The sequence below is a fragment of the Mesoplodon bidens genome, assembly GCF_964165515.1.
Source record: "Mesoplodon bidens genome assembly, chromosome: 10".
Classification (NCBI taxonomy): domain Eukaryota; kingdom Metazoa; phylum Chordata; class Mammalia; order Artiodactyla; family Ziphiidae; genus Mesoplodon; species Mesoplodon bidens.
This window is the reverse complement of record NC_138172.1, coordinates 90053913-90076506: the sequence shown is the minus strand read 5'-3', so window position 1 is coordinate 90076506 and position 22594 is coordinate 90053913. Positions and strand designations below refer to the sequence as shown.

General features: G+C 39.5%; 1 protein-coding gene across 2 annotated transcripts in view; it reads right to left on the bottom strand.

Moving 5' to 3' along the window:
- Positions 1–2744: 2744 nt before the first annotated feature.
- The window catches only part of MBOAT1 (membrane bound glycerophospholipid O-acyltransferase 1), a 120336-nt gene continuing 100486 nt past the window's right edge, over positions 2745–22594 (bottom strand). For both annotated transcript variants that reach the window (XM_081247177.1, XM_081247176.1), the window contains exons 10-13: positions 21329–21393; positions 18874–19006; positions 15930–16081; positions 2745–4038 (exon numbers count right to left, since the gene is read on the bottom strand). In XM_081247177.1, the coding sequence (XP_081103303.1) occupies positions 3912–4038; positions 15930–16081; positions 18874–19006; positions 21329–21393 (477 nt within the window). In that variant the 3' untranslated portion in view covers positions 2745–3911. The remainder of the gene's footprint in view (positions 4039–15929; positions 16082–18873; positions 19007–21328; positions 21394–22594) is intronic.

Sequence of the window (22594 nt, the reverse complement as noted above, 5' to 3'; positions counted from 1 at the left end):
GGTTCTCATTAGTTATCTCTTTTATACATAGTAGTGTATATATGCCAATCCCAATCTCCTAACTCATCCAACCCTCTCCTTCCCCCTTGATAACTGTAAGTTTTTTCTCTCCATCTGTGACTCTCTTTCTGCTTTACAAATAAGTTCATCTGTACCATTTTTCTAGATTCCACATATTTGTTTTTCTCTTTCTGACTCACTTCACTCTCTATGACAATCTCTAGGTCCATCCACGTCTCTGCAAATGGCATTATTTTGTTCCTTTTTGTGGCTGAGTAATATTCCATTGTACATATGTACCACATCTTCTTTATCTATTCCTCTGTCAATGGACATTTAGGTTGCTTCCATGTCCTGACTATTGTAAACAGTGCTGCAGTGAACATCAGGGTGCATGCATCCTTTAGAATTCTGGTTTTCTCCAGATATACACCTAGGAGTGGAATTGCTGGGTCATATGATAGCTCTAGTTTTAGTTTTTTAAGAACTTCCATACCGTTCTCCATAATAGCTGTACCAATTTACATTCCCACCAACAGTGTAGGAGGGTTCCCTTTTCTCCATACCCTCTCTAGCATTTACTGTTTGTAGACTTTTTGATGATGGCCAATCTGACCAGTATGAGGTGATACCACATTGTAGTTTTAATTTGCATTTCTCTAATAATTAGTGATGTTGAGGAGCTTTTCATGTGTTTGTTGGCCATCTGTATGTCTTCTTTGGAGAAATGTCTATTTAGGTCTTCTGCCCATTTTTTGATTGGGTTGTTTTTTTTTGATATTGAGCTGCATGAGCTGTTTGTATATTTTGGAAATTACTCCCTTGTCAGTTGCTTCGTTTACAAATATTTTCTCCCATTCTGAGGGTTGTCTTTTTGTTTTATGGTTTCCTTTGTTGTACAAAAGCTTTTAATTAGGTCCTGTTTATTTTTTTTTATTTTCATTACTGTAGGCAGTGGATTGAAAAAGATCTTGCTGTGATTTATGTCAAAGAGTGTTCTTCCTATATTTTCCTCTAAGTGTTTTACAGTATCCAGCCTTACATTTAGGTCTTTAATCCATTTTGAGTTTATTTTCGTGTATGGTGGTAGGGAGTGTTCTAATTTCATTCTTTTACATGTAGTTGTCCAGTTTTCCCAGCACCAGTTATTGAAGAGACGATCCTTTCTCCATTGTATATTCTCGCCGACTTTGTCATAGATTAGGTGACCATAGGTGCATGGGTTTATCTGTGGGCTTTCTATCCTTTTTGATGATGGCCATTCTGACTGGTGTGAGGTGAGATCTCATTGTGGTTTTGACTCACATTTCCATGATGATTAGTGATGTTGAGCTAAAATAGAATATTTTAAATCTGGCCTTTTCAAAAACAAACCCTAATACCTATTTCTTTTAAACTGCAAGCTCATCAACCCAAAACATATTTATTAAATGCATATTATGTTTAGGACAACTAGGAACTCTAAGGCAATAGGAACAGTCCCAATCTTCTGTTTAAACTTTTGTCCTAAATTGACATTTTTTCTATGGTTAAATGTTCTCAGGGGAAAAAAGATACTAATTGCTCTTGGAGGTGTTGTCCTTTTAGTACTGAATAAGGCCTCATAATATGAAAAGGGTGTCCCAGGACCTAGCACTGTCTGAAATAGAGAATCTATAAGCCCAGATTCCACAGGCTTGACTTCCACTCCATAATGAGTAATTGATTCTGAGTGGTCTCTCAAGGGACCAGTGGTCCTTGTTTGCCCAGGACTGAGAGGTTGGCAGAGTCTCTGCAAAGCAGGACTGCTGGTCTCCCTAATGATCATCTCTCCTCTCACCACCAAAGTTCTTCTCTCAGAAATGAGGATACTAAATACAGAGAACCCCAGACATGAATCATATTGCAAGTTCAAAGATTTCATTGTAAGATGGATTATTCCACACACTCCATGCCAATGGTGATGTATACCATTTTTGCTGGTGGTGCAAGATGGGTATTTTTCTTGGTCTTGCACCTCAAAATATTCCTGTTGGAGACAGACCCTGACAGATTTTAGGCACCTACATTCTCTTCCCTCTATCCACTATCTAATATTCCTCCTGGGACAGCAAAGTAGGGTTGCCACAAGGTTCCCTGGTTAAACTGAGGTAAGCCTCCTATACTGGCACAAAAGTGCTACTTCTTAACTTCCATTGTCTCACATAAGGACTAGAGCTCAGGTTCTGAGCAGCATCAGGACCACACAAACTATTTAAGGGACAAGCATATCACTTCACATTTCATTGTCCAAAGAGATGCACCAGCAGGATACCTCATAGAAATATCCACAGCCGGTGGCTTTCTTGGGACTGTCTTGGATTCAAATCTCAGCTCAAGCACTACGTCTGTGACTCTGGGGCAGTTAGCAGCCATCTTCCTGATTCTGTTTCCTCATCTGTAAAAGGAGGTTAATCCTACCTGCACTGTTAGGAACGAAGATCAGAAATCAAACCGAAAACATCCAAGCGCCTGACATGTAGTACAAATTGAACGTGTGATGCTCAAATTTTAAGCAAGTAAAACCTGTACACATTTGTTAAAACACATACACACAAAATACACACACATGCTTCAGAACAGCAAGTCTGACACAAACAAAAAGCAATTCTTTTTAGAAATATTTCCTTTATGTAGAAATGCAGTATTGATTTAGTAACTCATTTTTTAACCCTCTGATTTGAACAAATTCTCTCCTCCCAAGGTATTTGATTGACAATACAACATTGTAGCATATATTTTATTATTATCATTATTATTTTCCACAACATTTAATACCATGTTTCCTTCTCCCACATAGAATATCACCCAATAGAAGTTTCCCAAAGGAGCCACAGCACATTCATTACAAAGATAGAAAGGAAAACCATTTTTCAATCTCTGCTTTCTAATAGGATGATTCAACTAAAACAATGTCAGATTTAATCAGCTATGAAACTGAAAAAAATGGAAACCAGCCCGAGTGAACATCATGGGCTGTGATCCTGAACACCTCTGAGAAATGAGGGGAAAAGAGAGAAATATCTGCCTCTTCTCCCCAAACTTCAATATAACTTTAAATTACTTTAAAAAATATTTATAAAAAGACATCCCTCTGCCTTAATGGTGTGAAATCTGGGTGTTTTCTCAGGGCCATGCCTGGGCAAGCAGAAGGCACATATGCAATGGAAAACAGTAGCCCCTCTGAGACTTCTGGTATGTGGGCAGGTGACTTTCTGATTTCCAATCTTGGCTCATTTCAGAAGAAAGAAGGGTTACATCCCTGGGGGGGTGGGGGGAAAACGCAGCCACCTTCAGGGCACGTGCCTGACTTCCAGTCCATTCAAGTGTCCATTCACAGTTAGTCCTCCAGGCTCATTGAATTTTCAGTATTCTGCAAACCTCCCTCCACACGGTCCCTCCCGGCAGTCTTCTGAGTGTAGTTAATGTGTTTGAGAACAGTAATGTCACAAGTCAAAGGATTGGGGGCTTCCCAAGGAACAACCGTCTTGCATATGTTCTGGAAGACAAGTCATCTCAGCTTTACCTTCTAACTTCTGGAGTAGACGCCCGGGTTCCCAACATCCAGATTTCAGTGGTTGGAGATCATGCCAGAAAAGTGAAGACCCAGCTAGCCCAGAATGGACTGTCTCTGCAGTTCTAGCACATTCTCCACACACCTCCATACTACTCAAATGTCCTAGAAAGTATTAAATCAACTGGACATGGCTGATTCAGTGGTACAAAAAAAGCTTTATAAAAATACTCCCTGCACTTAAAAAATCAAAACAAAATAGATGCATGTAAACATCACCTCTAAGTCACTGGAGAACTCTGGAGTCTTTTTATCTCCTCTGTCCAGTGATTTGCAGTCTTATGTGTTCAGCTTTTGTTTGTTTCTTTTTTTGGAGGTATCAATCTATTTTTTTCTTATTAACAGAGTTCAGAGTCTGAGGCCGCCTTTGGTTATGAGCTTGTGGTTTGATTGGCAGGAATAGTATGATCAGGAGACTGATAATGTGTAAGTAAAAGTACATGGACCTAGGAATAAACACACAAATTATATTTCAAACAAGAGTGTATGTGGGAAATGTCACATGAAGCAATTACATCACCTTTTGGCACTGGCGGACCTGACTTCCCTCAGGCTTGCCTTGATCCACTCCACAGATAACTTCCTTTGGTTGGGTGAGTGGGCCAGGGATGGACCAAAACCACAAAGCTGGGCAGAGCAAACCAACCAGCCCATCTGCAGACAGGCGTATGGCAATGTCCCACTGATGTAATAAGCAGATCGAGAGAATTAACCCTGACAGCTGGAAACCCACCATGTTAAAAGTCTAAGGATGCATGGAATGAAATTGAAGCCCTACCCTATGCTCCCCAAACACAAATGCAACTGACACTTTAGCCAATGTGCTCCACTAAGTGTCAGGGGTTCTTGTATATATTATGAGCCTGAGGAATCCAGATTTCAAAAGCCTACTCCATAACTCGATTTTCAACCAAACTAAAACAAGTTTTGTTTTTGAGGTTTGTGGACTTATTGCATAAGTGTGGTACTGGACACAGGGTAGATGCTCAATAAATACTGTACACATCAATGAATGCAAGTAATTAGAAACAGCTTTTATAAAACTGTTCTATATCCATTTGGGAAAACTGAACTTACACTTTCTCCAATGCTTTTTCAAGAGCAAAGGAAAATAATGTTAAGGGGCAAGGGACCCACAATTGATTTACATATAACTCCCCAGCTTTTGTGATCATAATGTCAGGTCTATAGAATAGTTAAAAGCTCCAGCAGAAGCAATCATATCTTCATTTCTTCTTTCAATAAGCATTTATTGCCTAGGATGTACAACGCACTGAACTGGGATCTACAAAAAGGCAAAGACCCCACCCCTCCTTTTGGGAATGGAAAAGAAGAGACGTATAGACACATGGTAGTAATTAGCAGAGGGGTGAATAGCCACAGGTAAGTGACCATCTGATTTACTATTTAAACCAGGACAGTAATGAGAGTGAATAACAGCTCTACAGATAAACACACTGGCTCAGCAAGTGTAAGCTGGGATTCTCACAGGCACACCCCAGGCAGAGGGAACTCCAGCTTTCAAAGTCTGCTCTCGTAAAATGTACTTTATTCTTGCGTTTTGCCTTAATCTTTTACATGTGGCCAAATCTACACTGGAGCAATTTTGTTAGATTAAAGTCAAATATTCTGGCAGTCAAGGGAAAAAAAAACTTCAACTTCCCAGGGAGGTTTAGTAACCTATTCTGACATTCCATACTTCTCTCAAATTTTAAGCAATACTTCCATCTTTTTGTTATGGAAAAACTCAGCTAACATTTATAGAGTATGCTAGGACTAAACTAGGTACTCCAGATATACAGATGAATAAAGCATAGTTCTACTCTCAAGGAGTTTGCTATCTACAAAAATTCCTACACAAATTCTAACATTCTTATACATTGAATTTAATAAAGTGCTTTCTAGTTAAAGACAACAACATATGAGATTTTGCTTTTGAAAATGATTTCATAGAAAGGTTCTGCTCTGGCTAAATGTTTGTGTCCTCCCCCAAATTCATACATTGAAGCCCTGACTTCCAATCTGATGGTATTTGGAGAAGTAGACTTCGGGTGGTAATTTGGTTTAGATGAAGCAATGATGGTGGGCCCCCCCATGACAGCATTAGTACCCTTATTAGAAAATAAAGGCAAATCAGAGCGTGAGCCATCTTTCTCTGTGTCCCTCTCACTGTCCCTCACCCCATCTCTTTTGCTGTCCTTGTCTCCCTCGGTCTCTCTCTGCTATGTGAGGACACAGTGAGAAGGTAGCCTTCTGCAAGCCAGAAAGAGAGCTTTCATCGGAAACCAAATCTGCTGGCATCTTGATCTTGGACTTCCCAGCCTCCAAGATTGAGAGACATAAATGTCTGCTGTTTAAGTCACCCAGTCTATACTATTTAGTCATAGCAGCTTGAGCTAAGACAACTTCGTTCTTTTTTAAAAATTTTTATTGGATTATAGTTGATTTACAATGTTGTGTTAGTTTCAGGTGTACAGCAAAGGGATTCAGTTTTATATATATATATATATATATATATGTATATATATATATATTTCATTTTTATTATTTTCTCATATAGGTTATCACAGAATATTGATTAGAGTTCCCTGTGCTGTACAGGAGGTCCTTGTTGGTTATCAATTGATATCTTATAATATAGTAGCGTTTGTATGTTAACCCCAAGCTCCTGATTTATCCCCCCAACCTACATTTCCCCTTTGGTAAACATAAGTATGTTTCTGATATCTGTCTTTCTGTTTTGTAAATAAGTTCATTTGTATCATTTTTTAAAATTAGATTCTAGATATGGGTGATATATGATATTTGTCTTTGTCTGACTTCACTTAGTATGACAATCTCTAGGTCCATCCATGTTGCTGCAAATAGCATTATTTCATTCTTTTTTTATGGCTGAGTAGTATTCACTGCATATATGTACTACATCTTCTTTATCCATTCCTCTGTAAATGGACATTTTACGTTGCTTCCATGTCTTGGCTATTGTAAATAGTGCTGCAATGAACATTGGGGTGCATGTTCCTTTTCAAATTATGGTTTTCTCTGGATATATGCCCAGGAGTGGGATTGCTATTTTTCTCCAGATACATGCCCAGGAGTGGGATTTCTATTTTTAGTTTTTTAAGGAAGCTCCAGACTGTTCTCCATAGTGGTTGTACCGATTTACATTCCTACCAACAGTGTAGGAGGGTTCCTTTTTCTCCACACCCTCTCCAGCATTTACTGTTTACAGACTTTTTGATGGACATTCTGACTGGTGTGAGGTGATACCACATTGTAGTTTTGATTTGAAGTTCTCTAATAATTAGTGATGTTGAGCATCTTTTCATACACTTTTTGGTCATCTGTATTGCTTCTTTGGAGAAATGTCTATTTAAGTCTTCTGCCCATTTTTTGATTGGGTTGTTCGTTTTATGTTTTTTGGAGGATTTTTTTGACATAGAGCTGCATGAGCTGTTTGCATATTCTGGAGATTAATCCCTTGTCAGCTGCTTCGTTTGCAAATATTATCTTCTATTCTATGGGTTGTCTTTTTGTTTTATGGTTCCTTTTGCTGTACAGAAACTTTTAAATTTAATTAGGTCCCATTTGTTTGTTTTTATTTTTATTAGGTGGGTCCAAAAAGATATTGCTGCAATTTATGTCAGAGTGTTGTGCCTATGTTTTCTTCTAAGAGTTTTATAGGTCTTTGATGCATTTTGAGTTTCTCTTTGCATATGGTATTAGAGAATGTTCTGATTTCATTCTTTTACATGTAGCTGTCCCATTTTCCCAGCACCACTTACTGAAAAGACTGTCTTTTCTCCATTGTATATTCTTGCTTCCTTTGTCATAGATTAATTGACCATAGGTCCGTGGGTTTATTTCTGGGCTTTCTATCCTGTTCCATTGATCTATATGTCTGTTTTTGTGCCAGTACCATACTGTTTTGATTACTGTATCTTTGTAAGTATAGTCTGAAGTCAGGGAATCTGATTTCTCCTGCTCCGTTTTTCTTTCTCAGGATTGCTTTGGCTATTTGGGGTCTTTTGTGTCTCCATACGAATTTTAAAGTTTTTTGTTCTAGTTCTGTGAAAAATGTCATTGGTAATTTGGTAGGGATTGCATTGAATCTGTAGATTGCCTTGGGTAGTATAGTCATTTTGACAATATTCTTCCCATTCCAAGAACATGGTATATATCTTTCCATCTGTTTGTGTCATCTTTGAGTTCTTTCATCAGTGTCTTATAGTGTTCTGAGTACAGGTCTTTTGTCTCCTTAGGTAGATTTATTCCTATGTATTTTGTTCTTTTTGATGCGATGATAAATGGGATTGTCTCAATTTCTTTTTCTGATCTTTCATTGTTGGTGTATAGGAATGCAAGAGATTTCTGTGTATTAATTTTGTATCCTGCAACTTTACTGAATTCATTGATGAGCTCTAGTAGTTTTCTGGTAGCATCTTTATGACTTTCTATGTATAGTATCATGCCATCTGCAAACAGTGACAGTTTTACTTCTTCTTTTCCAATTTGGGCTCCTTTTATTCTTTTCTCTGATTGACATGACTAGGACTTCCAAAACTATGTTGAATAAAGGTGGCAACAATGGACATCCTAGCCTTGTTGCTGCTCTTAGTGGGAATGCTTTCAGCTTTTAACCATTGAGAATGATGTTAGCTGTAGGTTTGTCATATATGGCCTTTATTATGTTGAGGTAAGTTCCCTCTATTCCCACTTTCTGGAGAGTTTATATCATAAATGGGTGTTGAATTTTGTCCAAAGCTTTTTCTGCATCTATTGAGATGATAATATGGTTTTTATTCTTCAGTTTGTTAATGTGGTGTATCACACTGATTGATTTGTGGATATTGAAAAATCCTTCTATCCCTGGGATAAATCCCACTTGATCATGGTGTATGATCCTTTGAATGTGTTGTTGGATTCAGTTTGCTAGTATTTTGTTGAGGATCAGTGATATTTGCCTGTAATTTTTTTTGTGTGTGATGACTTTGTCTGGTTTTGTTATCAGAATGATGGTGACCTCATAGCATTCTATGAGGTCACCATCATTCTGATAGCTTGGGAGTGTTCTTTCCTCTGCAATTTTTTGGAAGGGTTTCAGAAGCACATGTGTTTAACTCTTCTCTAAATGTTTGATAGCATTTACCTGTGAAGCCATCTGGTCCTGGAATTTTGTTTGTTGGAAGTTTTTAATTGCTGTTTCAGTTACTGTACTTGTGATTAGTCTGTTCATATTTTCTATTTCTTCCTGGTTCAGTCTTGGAAGGTTGTACCTTTGTAAGAATTTGTCCATTTCTTCTAGGTTGTCCATTTTATTGGCATAGAGTTATCTGTAGTAGTCTCTTATGATCTTTTGTATTTCTGTGCTGTCAGTTGTAACTTCTCCTTTTTCATTTCTAACTTTATTGATTTGAGTCCTCTCCCTTTTTTTCTTGATGAGTCTGTATTAAGGTTTATCAATTTTGTTTATCTTCTCAAAGAACCAGCTTTTAGTTTCACTGATCTTTGCTAATGTTTTCATCTCTATTTCATTTATTTCTGCTCTGATCTTTATGATTTCTTTCCTTCTGCTAACTTTGGGTTTTCTTTGTTCTTCTTTCTCTAGTTGCTTTAGGTGTAAGGTTAGGTTGTTTGTTTGAGATTTTTCTTGTTTCCTGAGGTAAGGCTGTATTGCTATAAACTTCCCTCCTATAACTGCTTTTGCTGTGTCCCGTAGGTTTTGGGTTGTTGTGTTTTCATTGTCATTTGTCTCTAGGTATTTTTTGATTTCCTCTTTGATTTCAGTGATCCATTGGTTGTTTAGTAATATATTGTTTAGCCTCCACATGTCTGTTTTTTACAGTTTTTTTCCTGTAATTGATTTCTAATTTCAAGTGTTGTGGTTGGAAAAAATGCTTGATATGATTTCAATTTTCTTAAAATTACCAAGGCGTGATTTGTGACCCAAGATGTGATCTATCCTGGAGAATGTTCCATGTGCACTTCAGAAGAAAGTGTATTCAGCTGCTTTTGGATGTTATGGTCTATAAATATCAATTAAGTCCATCTGGTGTAATGTGTCATTTAAGGCCTGTGTTTCCTTATTGATTTTCTCTCTGGATGATCTGTCCGTTGATGAAGTGGAGTGTTAAAGTGCCCCCCCCCCATTATTGTGTTACTGTCGATTTCTCCTTTTATGGCTGTTAACATTTGCCTTATATATTGAGGTGCTCCTATGTTGGGTGCATACATATTTATAATTGTCATATCTTCTTCTTGGATTGATCCCTTGATCATTTTGTAGTGTCCTTTGTCTCTTGTAATAGTCTTTATTTTAAAGTTTATTTTGTCTGACATGAGTATTGCTACTCCAGCTTTCTTTTGTTTTGCATTTGCGTGGAATACCTTTTTCCATCCCCTCACTTTCAGTCTGTATGTGTCCCTAGACCTGAAGTGGGTCTCTTGTAGACAGCATATATACCGATCTTGTTTTTGTATCCATTCAGCCAGTCTGTCTTTTGGTGGGAGCATTTAATCCATTTACATTTAAGGTAATTATCAATATTAATGTTCTTATGGCCATTTTGTTAATTGTTTTAGATTTGTTTTTGAAGGTCTTATTTTCTCCCCTTCCTCTTTTGTTCTCTTGTGATTTGATGTCTATCTTTATTGTTGTTTGGATTGCTTTTTCTTTTTTTCTGTGTGTATCTGTTGTAGATTTTTTTTTTTTTTTTTTCTGTACGCGGGCCTCTCACTGCTGTGGCCTCTCCCGCTGCGGAGCACAGGCTCTGGACGCACAGGCTCAGCGGCCATGGCTCACGGGCCCAGCCGCTCCGTGGCACGTGGGATCCTCCCGGACTGGGGCACGAACCTGCGTCTCCTGCATCGGCAGGCAGACTCCCAACCACTGCGCCACCAGGGAAGCCCTCTGTTGTAGATTTTTGGTTTAAGGTTCCCATGAGGTTTTGATATAGCAGTCTATATATGTACAAGATTGTTTTAAGTTGCTGGTCACTTAATTTCCAATGCATTTCCAATATCCTGCATTTGTGCTCTCCTCTTCTCACAATTGCTGGTTTTGATATCATATTTGTGTGCAGATGATTTCCTACCTTTACTTTATGTTTGCCTTTACTGATGAGCTTTCCCATTCTTAATTTTCTTGATTCTAGTTGTGGCCTTTTCTTTTCTGCCTAGAGAAGTTCCTGTAGGATTTATTATAAAGCTGGTTTGGTGGTGCTGAATTCTCTTAGCTTTTGCTTGTCTGTAAAACTTTTTCTCTGTTGAATCTGAATGAGAGCCTTGTTGGGTAGGGTATTCTTGGGTGTAGGTTTTTCCCTTTCATCACTTTACATAATATCATGCCACTCCCTTCTAGCCTGCAGTTTCTGCTGAAGAAAATCAGCTGATAACCCTATGGGGATTCCCCTGTATGTTATTTGCTACTTGTCCCTTGGTGCTTTTAATATTTTTTGTCTTCAATTTTTGTCAGTTTGATTAATATGTGTCTCAGTGTGTTCCTCCTTGGGTTTATCTTGTATGGGACTCTCTGCATTTCCTGGACTTGATTGTTTCCTCTCTCATGTTAGGGGAGTTTTCAGCTATAATCTCTCCAAATATTTTCTCAGGCCCTTTATCTCTCTCTCCTCCTTCTGGGACCCCTATGATGTGAATGTTGGTGCATTTAATGTTGTCCCAGAGGTCTCTGAGACTGTCCTCATTTCTTTTCATTCCTTATTCTGTTCCACGGCAGTGATTTCTACCATTCTGTATTTCAGCTCACTTATTCGTTCTTCTGCTTCAGGTATTCTGCTATCGATCCCTTCTACTTTATTTTTCATTCCAGTTATTGTATTGTTCATTTCTGTTTGTTTGTTCTTTAAATCTTCTAGCTCTTTCTTTGTTAAACATCTCTTGTAACTTCTTCATCTGTGCCTCCATTCTTTTTCTGAGATCTTGATCATCTCTACTTTTTCAGGTAGGTTGCCTATGTCCACTTCATTTAGTTGTTCTTGTCGGTTTTTATTTTGTTCCTTCGTCTGGAACATATTTCTCTGCTGTCCCATTTTGTCTAACTATTTCTCTGCTGTCCCATTTTGTCTAACTTTCTGTGTTTGTGGTCTTCTTTCTGCTGGCTGGAGGATCATAGCTCCTCTTGCTTCTGGTGTCTGCCCTCTGGTGGGTATGGCTGGTCTTGAGGTTTGTGCAGGCTTCCTGGTGGGACGGACTGGTGCCTGCCCACTTGTAGATGGAGCTGGGTCTTATCCCTCTGGTGGTCAGGGCCATGTCAAGGGGTGTGTTTAGAGGTGGCTGTGAACCCAGTATGTCTTTATGCACTCTGTCTGCTGATGGGTGGGGCTATGTTCCTACCCTACTGGTTGTTTGGCCTGAGGCGTCCAAGCACTGGAGCCTGTAGGCTGGTGGGAAGGGCCATGTCTTGATGCCAAAATGGCAACCTCTGTGAGAGTTCACGCTGATCAATATCCTCTGGGGCCTCTGCTACCAGTGTCCTTGCCCCACCCCCCCCACCCCCAATGAGCCACAGCTGACCCCTGCCTCCCCAGGAGACCCTCCAAGACTCATAGGTAGGTCCAGCCCTAGCTCCTATGGAGGTACTGCTTTGTGCTGGGTCCCAGGGTACATGAAAACTTGTGCACGCCCTCCAAGAGTGCAGTCTCTGTTTCCCCCAGTCCTGTGGAGCTACTGTACTCCAGCCCCATGGGCCTTCAAAGCCAAATGCTCTGGGGGTTCCTCCTCCTGATGCCAGACCCTCATGCTGGGGAGCCTGATGTGGGGCTCAGGACTCTCATTCCTGTTGGAGAACCTCTGTGATATAATTATTTTCCAGTTTGTGGGTCACCCACCTGACGGGTATAGGATTTATGTCGCAAAAGCACCCCTCCTACCGTCTTGTTGTGGCTTCTTCTTTGTCTTTGAATATAAAATATCTCTTTTGGTAGATTCCAGTCTTTTTTGTTGATGGTTGGTCAGCAGTTAGTTGTGATGTGGTGTTTTCACAAGAGGAGGTAAGCTCAAGTCCTGCTACTCCATCCTCTTTTCAGAATCACATTTAGATGTTCACTTGGGGCTCATTTACAACTTAAAGGAAAAAAATTAGACTAAGAAATTTAAAGCTGGGAGTTGTAGTCACTGTACATTGAAACGTGACTAGGCAGAAAAAAGAAGCCCATCTGACATTTAAATGTCAGTCAGGGAAGGGTATCCTGAGAAATGGATTTGTATACAACTGCCATGCATTGCCAGTTATTTAAATTATCCCCTAGTGAGGAACAGATCTGGAATGCATCTAGACCCACCTCGACTAAAAAGATGATTCAATTTTAATTTACTTTGCCAGATTCAGTGATTCTCTTAAGAGTTTCTGAAAAAAATTGTTTTTAAAAGATTCTGAAAACTTTTGTTGAGAGGCAATCTATAATAGCCCTTGGCAACATGTGGCTGTTAAAATTCAAATTAGATAAATTGAAAACTCTGTTCTTCAGTCACACTAGCCACATTTCAAAAGCTCAACAGCCACAGGCACTGGTGGCCGACGTATTGGATGGTATTTTGGTCATTGTAGAAACTTCTATTGGACAGAGCTGATCTAGATAGGGAAGTTAAATTATATACATAAGCAACTATGAAAACAAGATAACATATTAGGTTGAATTGCTTGTAATTGACAGAAGTGACAGAAATGTCAATTTCATGCTAAACAAAGGTGTTTTCTAAAAAAAAATAAGATTGTTTTTAAAAAGAAATGGAAATCTACATGAGTGATCTGGATTGATAATGATTGAATTCTTTCCCTAGAACTCCTGCCTAAATATAGAAATTAGCATGCTTAGTTGGTTAAATGCATGTGATCACAAACAAATCACCACTTTGTGCTAATACCCTAGCAGTAACATTCTTCCAAAATAGCTTCTCCTAGAGAAATTTTTAGTAACTGCACTACTGCTCTTGCTGTTAAAAAAAAAAAAAAAAAAAATTTGCATCTGAAACTCAGGCCTTGCTGTGTGAGTTTTAACTGCTCACCCTCTCTGAGCCTCCACTTCCATATATGATAAACAGGGACACTGATACCTACCCTTGTCTCTTCTCAGCTCACTACTCTCTACCTTGGATTGATTCTATATTCTGCCCATACTCATGTTTCTCGGGGCTTCCTCCTATCACAACAGGGCTTATCTATGCTGCTCCCTGGGTCTGGAACACAACCCACAGTGTTCCATCCACCACTCTCAGCACCCTCAGACTCCAGGACTCAAACGCTGCTTCCTCCCAAGAGCAGATTCCTGTTACATGCTCTCATAAATCTTTGTACCATTCACTCAGAGTATGATCTTAGTGGGTATTTATAAATTTGTCAATTATTTCCTGTCACTTCCACCAAGCTATCTCCTCCATGGAAGTAAGAATGATTTCTATCTTTTGCTCACCATCCCATCCCCCAGCTTCTAGAAAAGTGCCCAGCGCACTGTAGGTATTAAATGGTACTGAGTTAAATACAGGCATTTCTGCTACAACATGATACATATATTCCCCCCAAAAATCTTGCGTCTGGCAACATGATGTGCTTAAAACACCAGGACTAGGGTGGTTTTTCTGTCTCTCTCTAGTTCCTGTTTATTAGTCCTCATAGGCACTTAGATTTTCCAAACACTGGGGGAAACCCTCATCCATCTTACTCAGGAATGCAAGTCAATGTGTTTCAATGCCTGTTATAAAAAAACAAGTACCTCTCTTTTAAAAATCTGATTTAACGGAACATTTTTTATTTCACTGTTCCATTTCTTTTATAAAAGTCATCTCCTCACTAGCAGCTGTCTCCCCTAGAGTAAGGGAGTGTGGAGCGGGTTGGGCACCTCCAAAGAAAAGGGAGAGAAGGGCCCAGGGTTACAAGTTAACCTCTGAAGACGGAAGCAGACAACTCAAAACCTATGAGACTTTGTAACCAGAGCACTAACACAGACAATGAGCACCCAAGCCAGAAACTTGGACAGCCCAGGCAGATAGCTCAACGGGGCTAAGGCTGCTTCAGGGGGCAATAGAAGTTCCAGATAATGAAGGGCAAATGCTGGCTAGAGGGCACTGAGACAAGAGAAAGGACAATACAGCTGTGAGCAAGTGGGGCTGCCCGGAGGGAGGGTGCAGAGAGGAGGTAAACCAAGATGGTGCAGCTTGGGCAGGGCGGGCACTCATGGCTCCTACCACTGTAGCAGTGGAACTGAGGGCTTTGTTTGGCTGAAGATTTCATTGTTTTTCCACTCTTCTGGCATCCCTTGTCTAGAAAAATTTGTGTATAAAGCAGCTCAACTTCCATATTATATGGACATAAGTCCTGTGACCTAACCAGCATTATAGAAACAGACTTCTTTGAGGAGCATGGTGTACTTCCCTCTACCTTCTTTCCCTATAACCTAAAAAAAAAAATCATCCTAGACATTGACACCTGTACCAAGTAATATTTCTTTGATCATTCCTGACCAGTGAGTCCAATCCCTGATGTACAATAAGGCACGTTTGCATGTTTATTTCTAAGCCACTTTTCTGACTGTAGCTATGGTCCAAACTCAATCTGCAAAAGTCTCTGCAAATCAGTAAATAACACAAGTTGGTATTTATCGAGTATAGACTACATGCCAGACACTGGGCTGAGCCCCTTGCACGTTTGCCTCATTCAATCCTAACACCTAAAGGTGCTTGGAGGTGAATTCTATTCTTACCTTCATTTTACAGTTGAGAAAACACTGGTAAAAGAGGTTAATAACTTGCCAGAGGTCATGCAACCATCTCTCCAAGAGTAGAGAAACACGACTAATTCAACAAAAGAGGGAAACAATAAAAGCACAAAGAGGTCTGCAGTTCGTCTGGAGGGCTGGTGTTTGAATATAAGGGCCTGACACCCTTTCCCTAAGACACCTTTCCCTAAGGGCCTCTTGTCTGTAGGGTGAACCTAGCCCCAGCTGCGGCCTGCTTCTGTCCCTCTCTGAGTGCCCCACGGCCTCCAGCATAGCCTAACCCCAGGAAAAAGAGGCAAGGGCAGTGACCTCACCCTCTGAGTTTGTAATCTGGATACATCCCTTCAGAATTCACTGCCATAAGCATCCCTTACTTACATTAGTCATGGCTGAAGGGCTACCTGTCAACTCTGCTCTCTGTATTACTATTTGTCTGTTGGCATCTCCAGGACAGACACTTCCTCCTAAAGCTTTCTCTAGACATTTTCCCATCAAAACCATACATAGAGATCGTCAGTACTGATGGATTCAGTTTGCCAACTCCTAAGTCAAACACAGAGAGAACAGGCAAGTTTACTATAGAGCAATCGAGAACAGTGGAAACTTACTTGTATAAACTGATGGTGGGTTCAACGGCCAACATGACGAAGGGGGCGACTGTGTAAGAGACGGCCAGCTGAGTGACAGCCCAGGTGACTATGTCATAAACAACCTTGAGGGCTTTTGAAGAAAGGAAGTAATGTCTGTAGTTGTTCCTCACCTGCTCACCAAGGAAGTCATGGTGGATGGGGGGATGCAAAAAATGGAAACTTTTACTCCATGCATGCAGGTAATACCCCTCAGGAACATAGGAGATAAAAACTACCAACAATCTGAGTTCTATTTTCAACTAAAAATACCACTATGGTTTTTCTTATTATTAAAAAAATATAAGTTCATTCACTGTAGAAAAATGTTTAAAGAACAGCTAAGCAGAATCAGATTTTTTTTTCTTTAATATCTCCCAGAGAAAAGCACTGTTGAAAAACTTGGCACATACCTTCCAAGTCCTTTTATATTCATATATATCCATATTTATGTTTCCAGTGGCGTCAATATATGTTTAGCCTGTTTTTTCATTTAGTAACATAGCATGAATGTTTTTCCATGTCATTAAGTATTAATCTGATACAATTTTAATTATGGGAAAGTTAGTCTCCTATCCCCTGCTATTGTAAACAATTCTGTGATGTATACTCTTGTAGAAAAGTCTCTGCACTGTTTCCTAATTATTTCCTTTGAATAACAGTAATAATATAATAGTATAATAACATGAGCTACGATTTATTGAGTGCTTACTGTGTGCCAAGCCTGTGTAAATTCTTTATGGGTATCATTTCTGTTGACTCTCCCCATAGGCCTATCATGTAAGCATCAGTATGCCTACTTTCCAGACAAGGAAACCACATTCTTTGAGATGGAAAATGCTGGGTCAAAGGATACTCATTTGTAGGTCTTTTGACACAGATTTGGCTCCAGAAAGACACCTAATTTCCAGAGGCCAGAACCAAAGACAGAGCTGAAACTATGGCTGGCTTATAGGTAGGTCAGCCTCAAAGCAGGAAAGGCTTCCTAGGGCTGCCTGGGAAGCTGAGGGCACCTCCTCGGCTCTGAGCTCCTCAGGACAGAGGCTAGAGGTCCATCTGTGGGCAGTATTGAAAAGCATGTAAGAGATTTTACTAGGTAACTTCCTGGGCCTGAGACACTTCATGACTGTTTGAGTTCATTCTCCTTTTGAAAAAAAAAAAATGGAAATACTGTTCTATCAACCCTCTCCCCTCCATCCCTTACCTAACTTATTTCTGAAAAACATTTCCAGGTCACCCAAGAGGCTTCACATAAATTAATCCTTTTATACCCATTGAAATCAACTAAAGACAGCTTAAGAAATGATACTCTGAAAGTATTAACAAAATTCTGGCCTTTGTTCAAGTTTGTCCTCCCATCTGTTTTTTAGTTTTGTGATCCAAGTTAGTATATGTACAGGAGAAAAGAAAATGTCTTCTGTTTCCAATGCACAGATACGTAAAATATGTACTTTAAAGTGTGCTCATCAGAATAATCAATTATCCATCTTGTTCACACATGTATCCCCACAAACCTTCTTCTAACTAAAATAAAAATTCCATGGGCGAGGAACTTTTGTTCACTGCAATAGCCCAGCACCTACTAGCATATAGTAAGGCTCCTGAAATATTAATAGAACAGATAAATTCAAGAATGAGTGAATAGCTAAAAGAAATGGAAAAGAATTCCCACTCTACCTGTCTCTCCATTTAACAAATATGAAGAAGTTATCCATTTCTATTCCCAGCACTAGACCGGGAGCAGGGGCCATATCTGTTCTGCTCTCCATTTTTTCTCCAGTACCCATCACAGTACTTGGCACATACTAGGCACTCAATAAATATATTTTTAAAATAAAAAAAAAGAATGAGTGAATAGCTGTGCTGGGGATCCTAAATCCACATCTAAAAATACAGCTCAACAAATCTCATTAAAAGCTCTTGGCACCTGAATAAGGAATGCCATAATCATTATCAAGTATTGAAATGAAATAAAATTCAAAGCGCTCTGTATTTGACAGAATACAGTGAATCGTAATTACTTATATACATGTTGCGTCTCATTCTTTGAGGGCAGGCATATTTTTAAATTCTGTTATTCTTGCTCTACAGCCAGCAAATGGCAGGAACAGTCTAGGACAAACTGAAGGCTACCCCCAAAACCCAGAGAACCAAATTTATCAAATTCACAAAGGACTTTACACAAACTAATTTAATCGGATCCAACATGAGGGCTGAGAGCAATCTTTAAGAGAACAGTTCCTATGGCTGCAATTTTACCGGTTGCTCAGAAACCAAATTATTTTTAGGTGTAGGATAGTGAAAAGAGAAAATTAAGTAGAGTATAAGCAAAATGAAGTTTTACAGAGCCTACATTAATAATCATTGTCATCTGTAATTAGTAGACTGTATGTTTACAGCCTTTAATGATTAAAAATGTTTTCATCTCTTTTTTTTTTTTTTTTTTTTTTTTGCGGTACGCGGGCCTGTCACCACTGTGGCCTCTTCCATTGCAGAGCACAGGCTCCAGACGTGCAGGCTCAGCGGCCATGGCTCACGGGCCCAGCCGCTCCGCGGCATGTGGGATCTTCCCAGACCAGGGCACGATCCTGTGTCCCCTGCATCGGCAGGCGGACTCTCAACCACTGTGCCACCAGGGAAGCCCCAGAAATGTTTTCATCTCTTAAGGCACTAAACATTGTTCCTAAAAGTCCTTTTGTTTTGCAAACACCCCCTGCAAGTAATATGAAAATAAAATGCTTAACCATTTTATGAGCATAAGTTCCAATATATTTAAGTATTTCTCTAATGGGAAGACTTTTGCTGATTTTTCAAAACATCACTCCTACCATCACCCCCAACAGCACTTCTGCTGGGACCTAAAAGACAACAAACACACAGGCATCCAATTACTAAGGAAAAGACCCCACAGCCAAAGGGAGCTTACCGTTCTGGCTGCTAGCGTGACAAGGATTCCAGTTAAGAAGGTAAAGTAGTATCCAGGGTAGACACCATGCCACAAGGCAGACAGGATGAAGGTTAGCACTGTGGGGTGCCAGGGAACCCGCTTATAGCACACTCTGTGAAGACAGGAAGGTACAATGGGCCACAGGTCAAACATACCAGAAACTTCCGCCTATACCTGCATCATTTTGGAACCAATCATGCAGAAATCATTTGATCCAATATTGATGGCGTGCCTGCCTCACCCTATTCAGGCACTTGCAGCACAATCCAAGCAGCTCTGAGCTCTAGTTTTCTTATACACTCCCAGACGGGCCATTCACACAGTCCAATCTCTTTGTCAGATGCATGAATGTTTAACCTCCATAGGACTAAATGATCTGGACCCCATCACACAATATCTAATAAAAGTCAGAGTGGTCACTTTTTCCCAACGAGAGCTCCTGCCTTATAGAAGCTTATTCCACCAATGGCCTAATCCACCAGGGATGCTTATGGATAAATAAGTGCCATTGACACTAAAACTTTTAGAATCAGGGTAAGGGTCTTTAGAAGTGAGATCCTTATTTCATCTAAATTAATTTACTTTTCCACACTGGCCCCAATGTCATCTAACTCATCAACACTGCAGCCTTCTCATCTCTCTTGGCCATGACTCCAGCACAAAATCAACGTGTCAGTTATATGGCGTCTTCAGTTCTCAGTGTCTATTGGATTCCAATCCATGAATTTGCCTTAAAGAGTGAGGACATTGTAAGAATCTAGAAACTGTCAGCAAATACCCTGGAGATCTTTGGCTTCTTGGTTGTTTATTAAAACAACGTGACAGGGGACTTCCTGCCAAATTCAGTCTACGGATTGCCAGGGGCACCATAGGAGCAAGTACATGGCTTCTTGAGTGAGAGGGCCCAGATGAAAAGTAAAACAGAAATCCAAACAGTTAACAGCAATCCAGCCTGGATGGGCTGTCAAAAGTAACCAAGTTAAACCCAAACTAAGGACTATGGCTCTCTCTTCACAGGAAGAAAGGGAATGCATTTGAGGAAAGAAACACAGGATGGGACTCCATTTGTAATGTTTCTTTTTGAAATGAGAGGTAGTTTGCATGGGTATTTGTTTCTTACCCTTTGTATCTTTTTGTATGAATGAAATACTCCATTTTCTAAAAGGATTTTTAAATAGTATTTTTTCATTTTTTATGTGCCCACATGTATGTTCAGTCACATAAAAAATGTTTATGTAGAACAAACTCCTAGTGGAGACTGTAGGACTCTCCATACATTGGGATTATTCAATATACAGAAAGAGGTTTAGGCTAAAATGACTTGCAAAATGAATAGCAATAACATTAAGGGCAAATTTTCAAAAACTGCACATTCAGAGTAGTTGCACGAGTTTACTTTGTTGAAATTATTATACATTGTCTCTTCTTTTACCCCGATGTTTTAACTGATGAAAAATGCTACTTATCAAAAACAGCAGAGTCAACAGCTTAATATTTCTATACTCTCCCTGCACTCATGCGATAGGAATATTCACGAGCTCAAGTCTGCCACTTCAAGGATAGCATATCATTAGTTCCACAATAACGAATGTTTCTAATTTTGGAATGTATAGAAAAACAAAAGGACAGAGAAACAACAAAAATACAAAGTTGAAAAGCATAAGCATTTGGGGCACCATAAAGCTTTCGATACGGGGGGTAAAATAAACACAGCAATCTTCAGTGATCTGATGCTGACATTGACCCTCCATGACATCTGAGCAATAGGCTCTCCTCTAGATAAGAGGCAGCACATCATAGAGCTTAAGAGCCTGGCTCTGGAGAGACACTCATATCTATTATCTATAATAGCTATTATCTCATAGCTATTGCTCATTAGCTGTGTGACTTTGGGCAAGTTACATAACCCCTCTGTGCCTCACTTTCCTCATCTGTAAAATGGTGATACTATGAGATATGGGCTCATAGCTATTGCTCATTAGCTGTGTGACTTTGGGCAAGTTACATAATCCCTCTGTGCCTCACTTTCCTCATCTGTAAAATGGCGATACTATGAGATATGGGCTCATATCTATTGCTCATTAGCTGTGTGACTTTGGGCAAGTTACATAACCCCTCTGTGCCTCACTTTCCTCATCTGTAAAATGGGGATAATAATTACCAACACCTCATGGGATCGTTATGAGGATTAAATGAGTACCTGGTACCCAGTAATGGCAGCATGAAGTATCTGGTACAGTAAAATAAATAGGCTACATTATGACCTTCTCAAATTACTGTATTTCTTCTATTTCATTTACACAGCATAGATGTTAATACCAAACACAAGTGTCAGATGAGGTTACCACTGGCAGACTATCGCTGTTCATCTAATAACACCCATCTAAACATAACCCAGTGCCATGAGTAATGAGGTCGTTTTTGGTTTCCTTACCGCTTTAGCCAAGTAGCTGTCTGAATATTCCAGTTTTCTAAGTACATTTTGAAACTTGTGGCAGTCTAGAAAGGAGAAAATAACACCTATCATTAGCTTTAAAAATACCCCAAGAAATGGAAAGTCCTCCCCAGAATTTCCCTGGCGGCAGATTAGATGTGCTATTTCAACCGTGAGTCCTGACTCAGGAGCAGATCTGCTGTTCCATCGCACACAGTCAAATTTTCGGGGGTTTATAAGATTTACTTTGCAACTAAAACTTGGCTCACAAAGTCTCAATTTTTCTCAATCTATTTTCAAATTATAGGATGACTAAAGGAATGTTTTGTAGGTTTTCCTTCCATTCTGGTGAAACACAAAATTTAAGTCATCTGAATTTTAAAACTAAATACTCTAAAATGGGATTTGCCACCGGAAAAGTTTCATCATGTGAATTTAGCGCCTTTATGGAGACAGCTTGAATTTAATTGTCATCTTTTCATTCTGTGGCCATCTGTAAACCAGGTCAGTCTGGTGAAGTTATTCTACAAATAGCACAGGTTCAAATGCTTCCAATTGTATCTAGAATAGTAAGGAGATTTTATGCAGGAAGGAGTCACAATACAGAAAAGAAAACAAACATCACCTAACTGGCAATGATGCAGGTAAATCAACCATTGAGAGAGAGAAATTCCAAAATAAGTCATCAACTGGGTTTTCTCATTCAAAAGAAAAAAGAAGAAAAAAAGACTTAATAAAGGCTGGTGGTAGAAGGCATGAAGCAAACATTTAAGAACCAGAATTCCTAACGAAGTTGAAAAGTGTAAATGTCACTGTTTTCTGTTTCAACCGTAAGAAAATCTTAGGCCACACACTGGCCTAATGTAATATGTTTGGAAGGAAGGAAGGGAGAGAGATATCAGACCAATGATGGACGGACAGATAGAGTTTTGTACTATGAGTTTTTAATGTCAAAACCCTACAGAGTTTTATTTATCCATTTAGACACCTTCTATGGCTAATAAAATGCTATACACACAGCTTCAAGGTGCCTTAAATAAGTCAGACTTCCTTGGTGTGCTTTAGCTCCTTGCTCTATATCAACTTTATTGGAAATACAAATTTTCTCCTTCTGGTTTTCTTTTATAATAAATACATAACTCAGCCCTTTACCCAGAACACAGGTCCCCTGATGGGCTAGTTTCCACCAAATGTGGGTGGCAGGTGGTCAGTCTCCACATCCCGGGTTTCCTGCCCTATATGGACATCCCCTTTCTGCCCAAACTC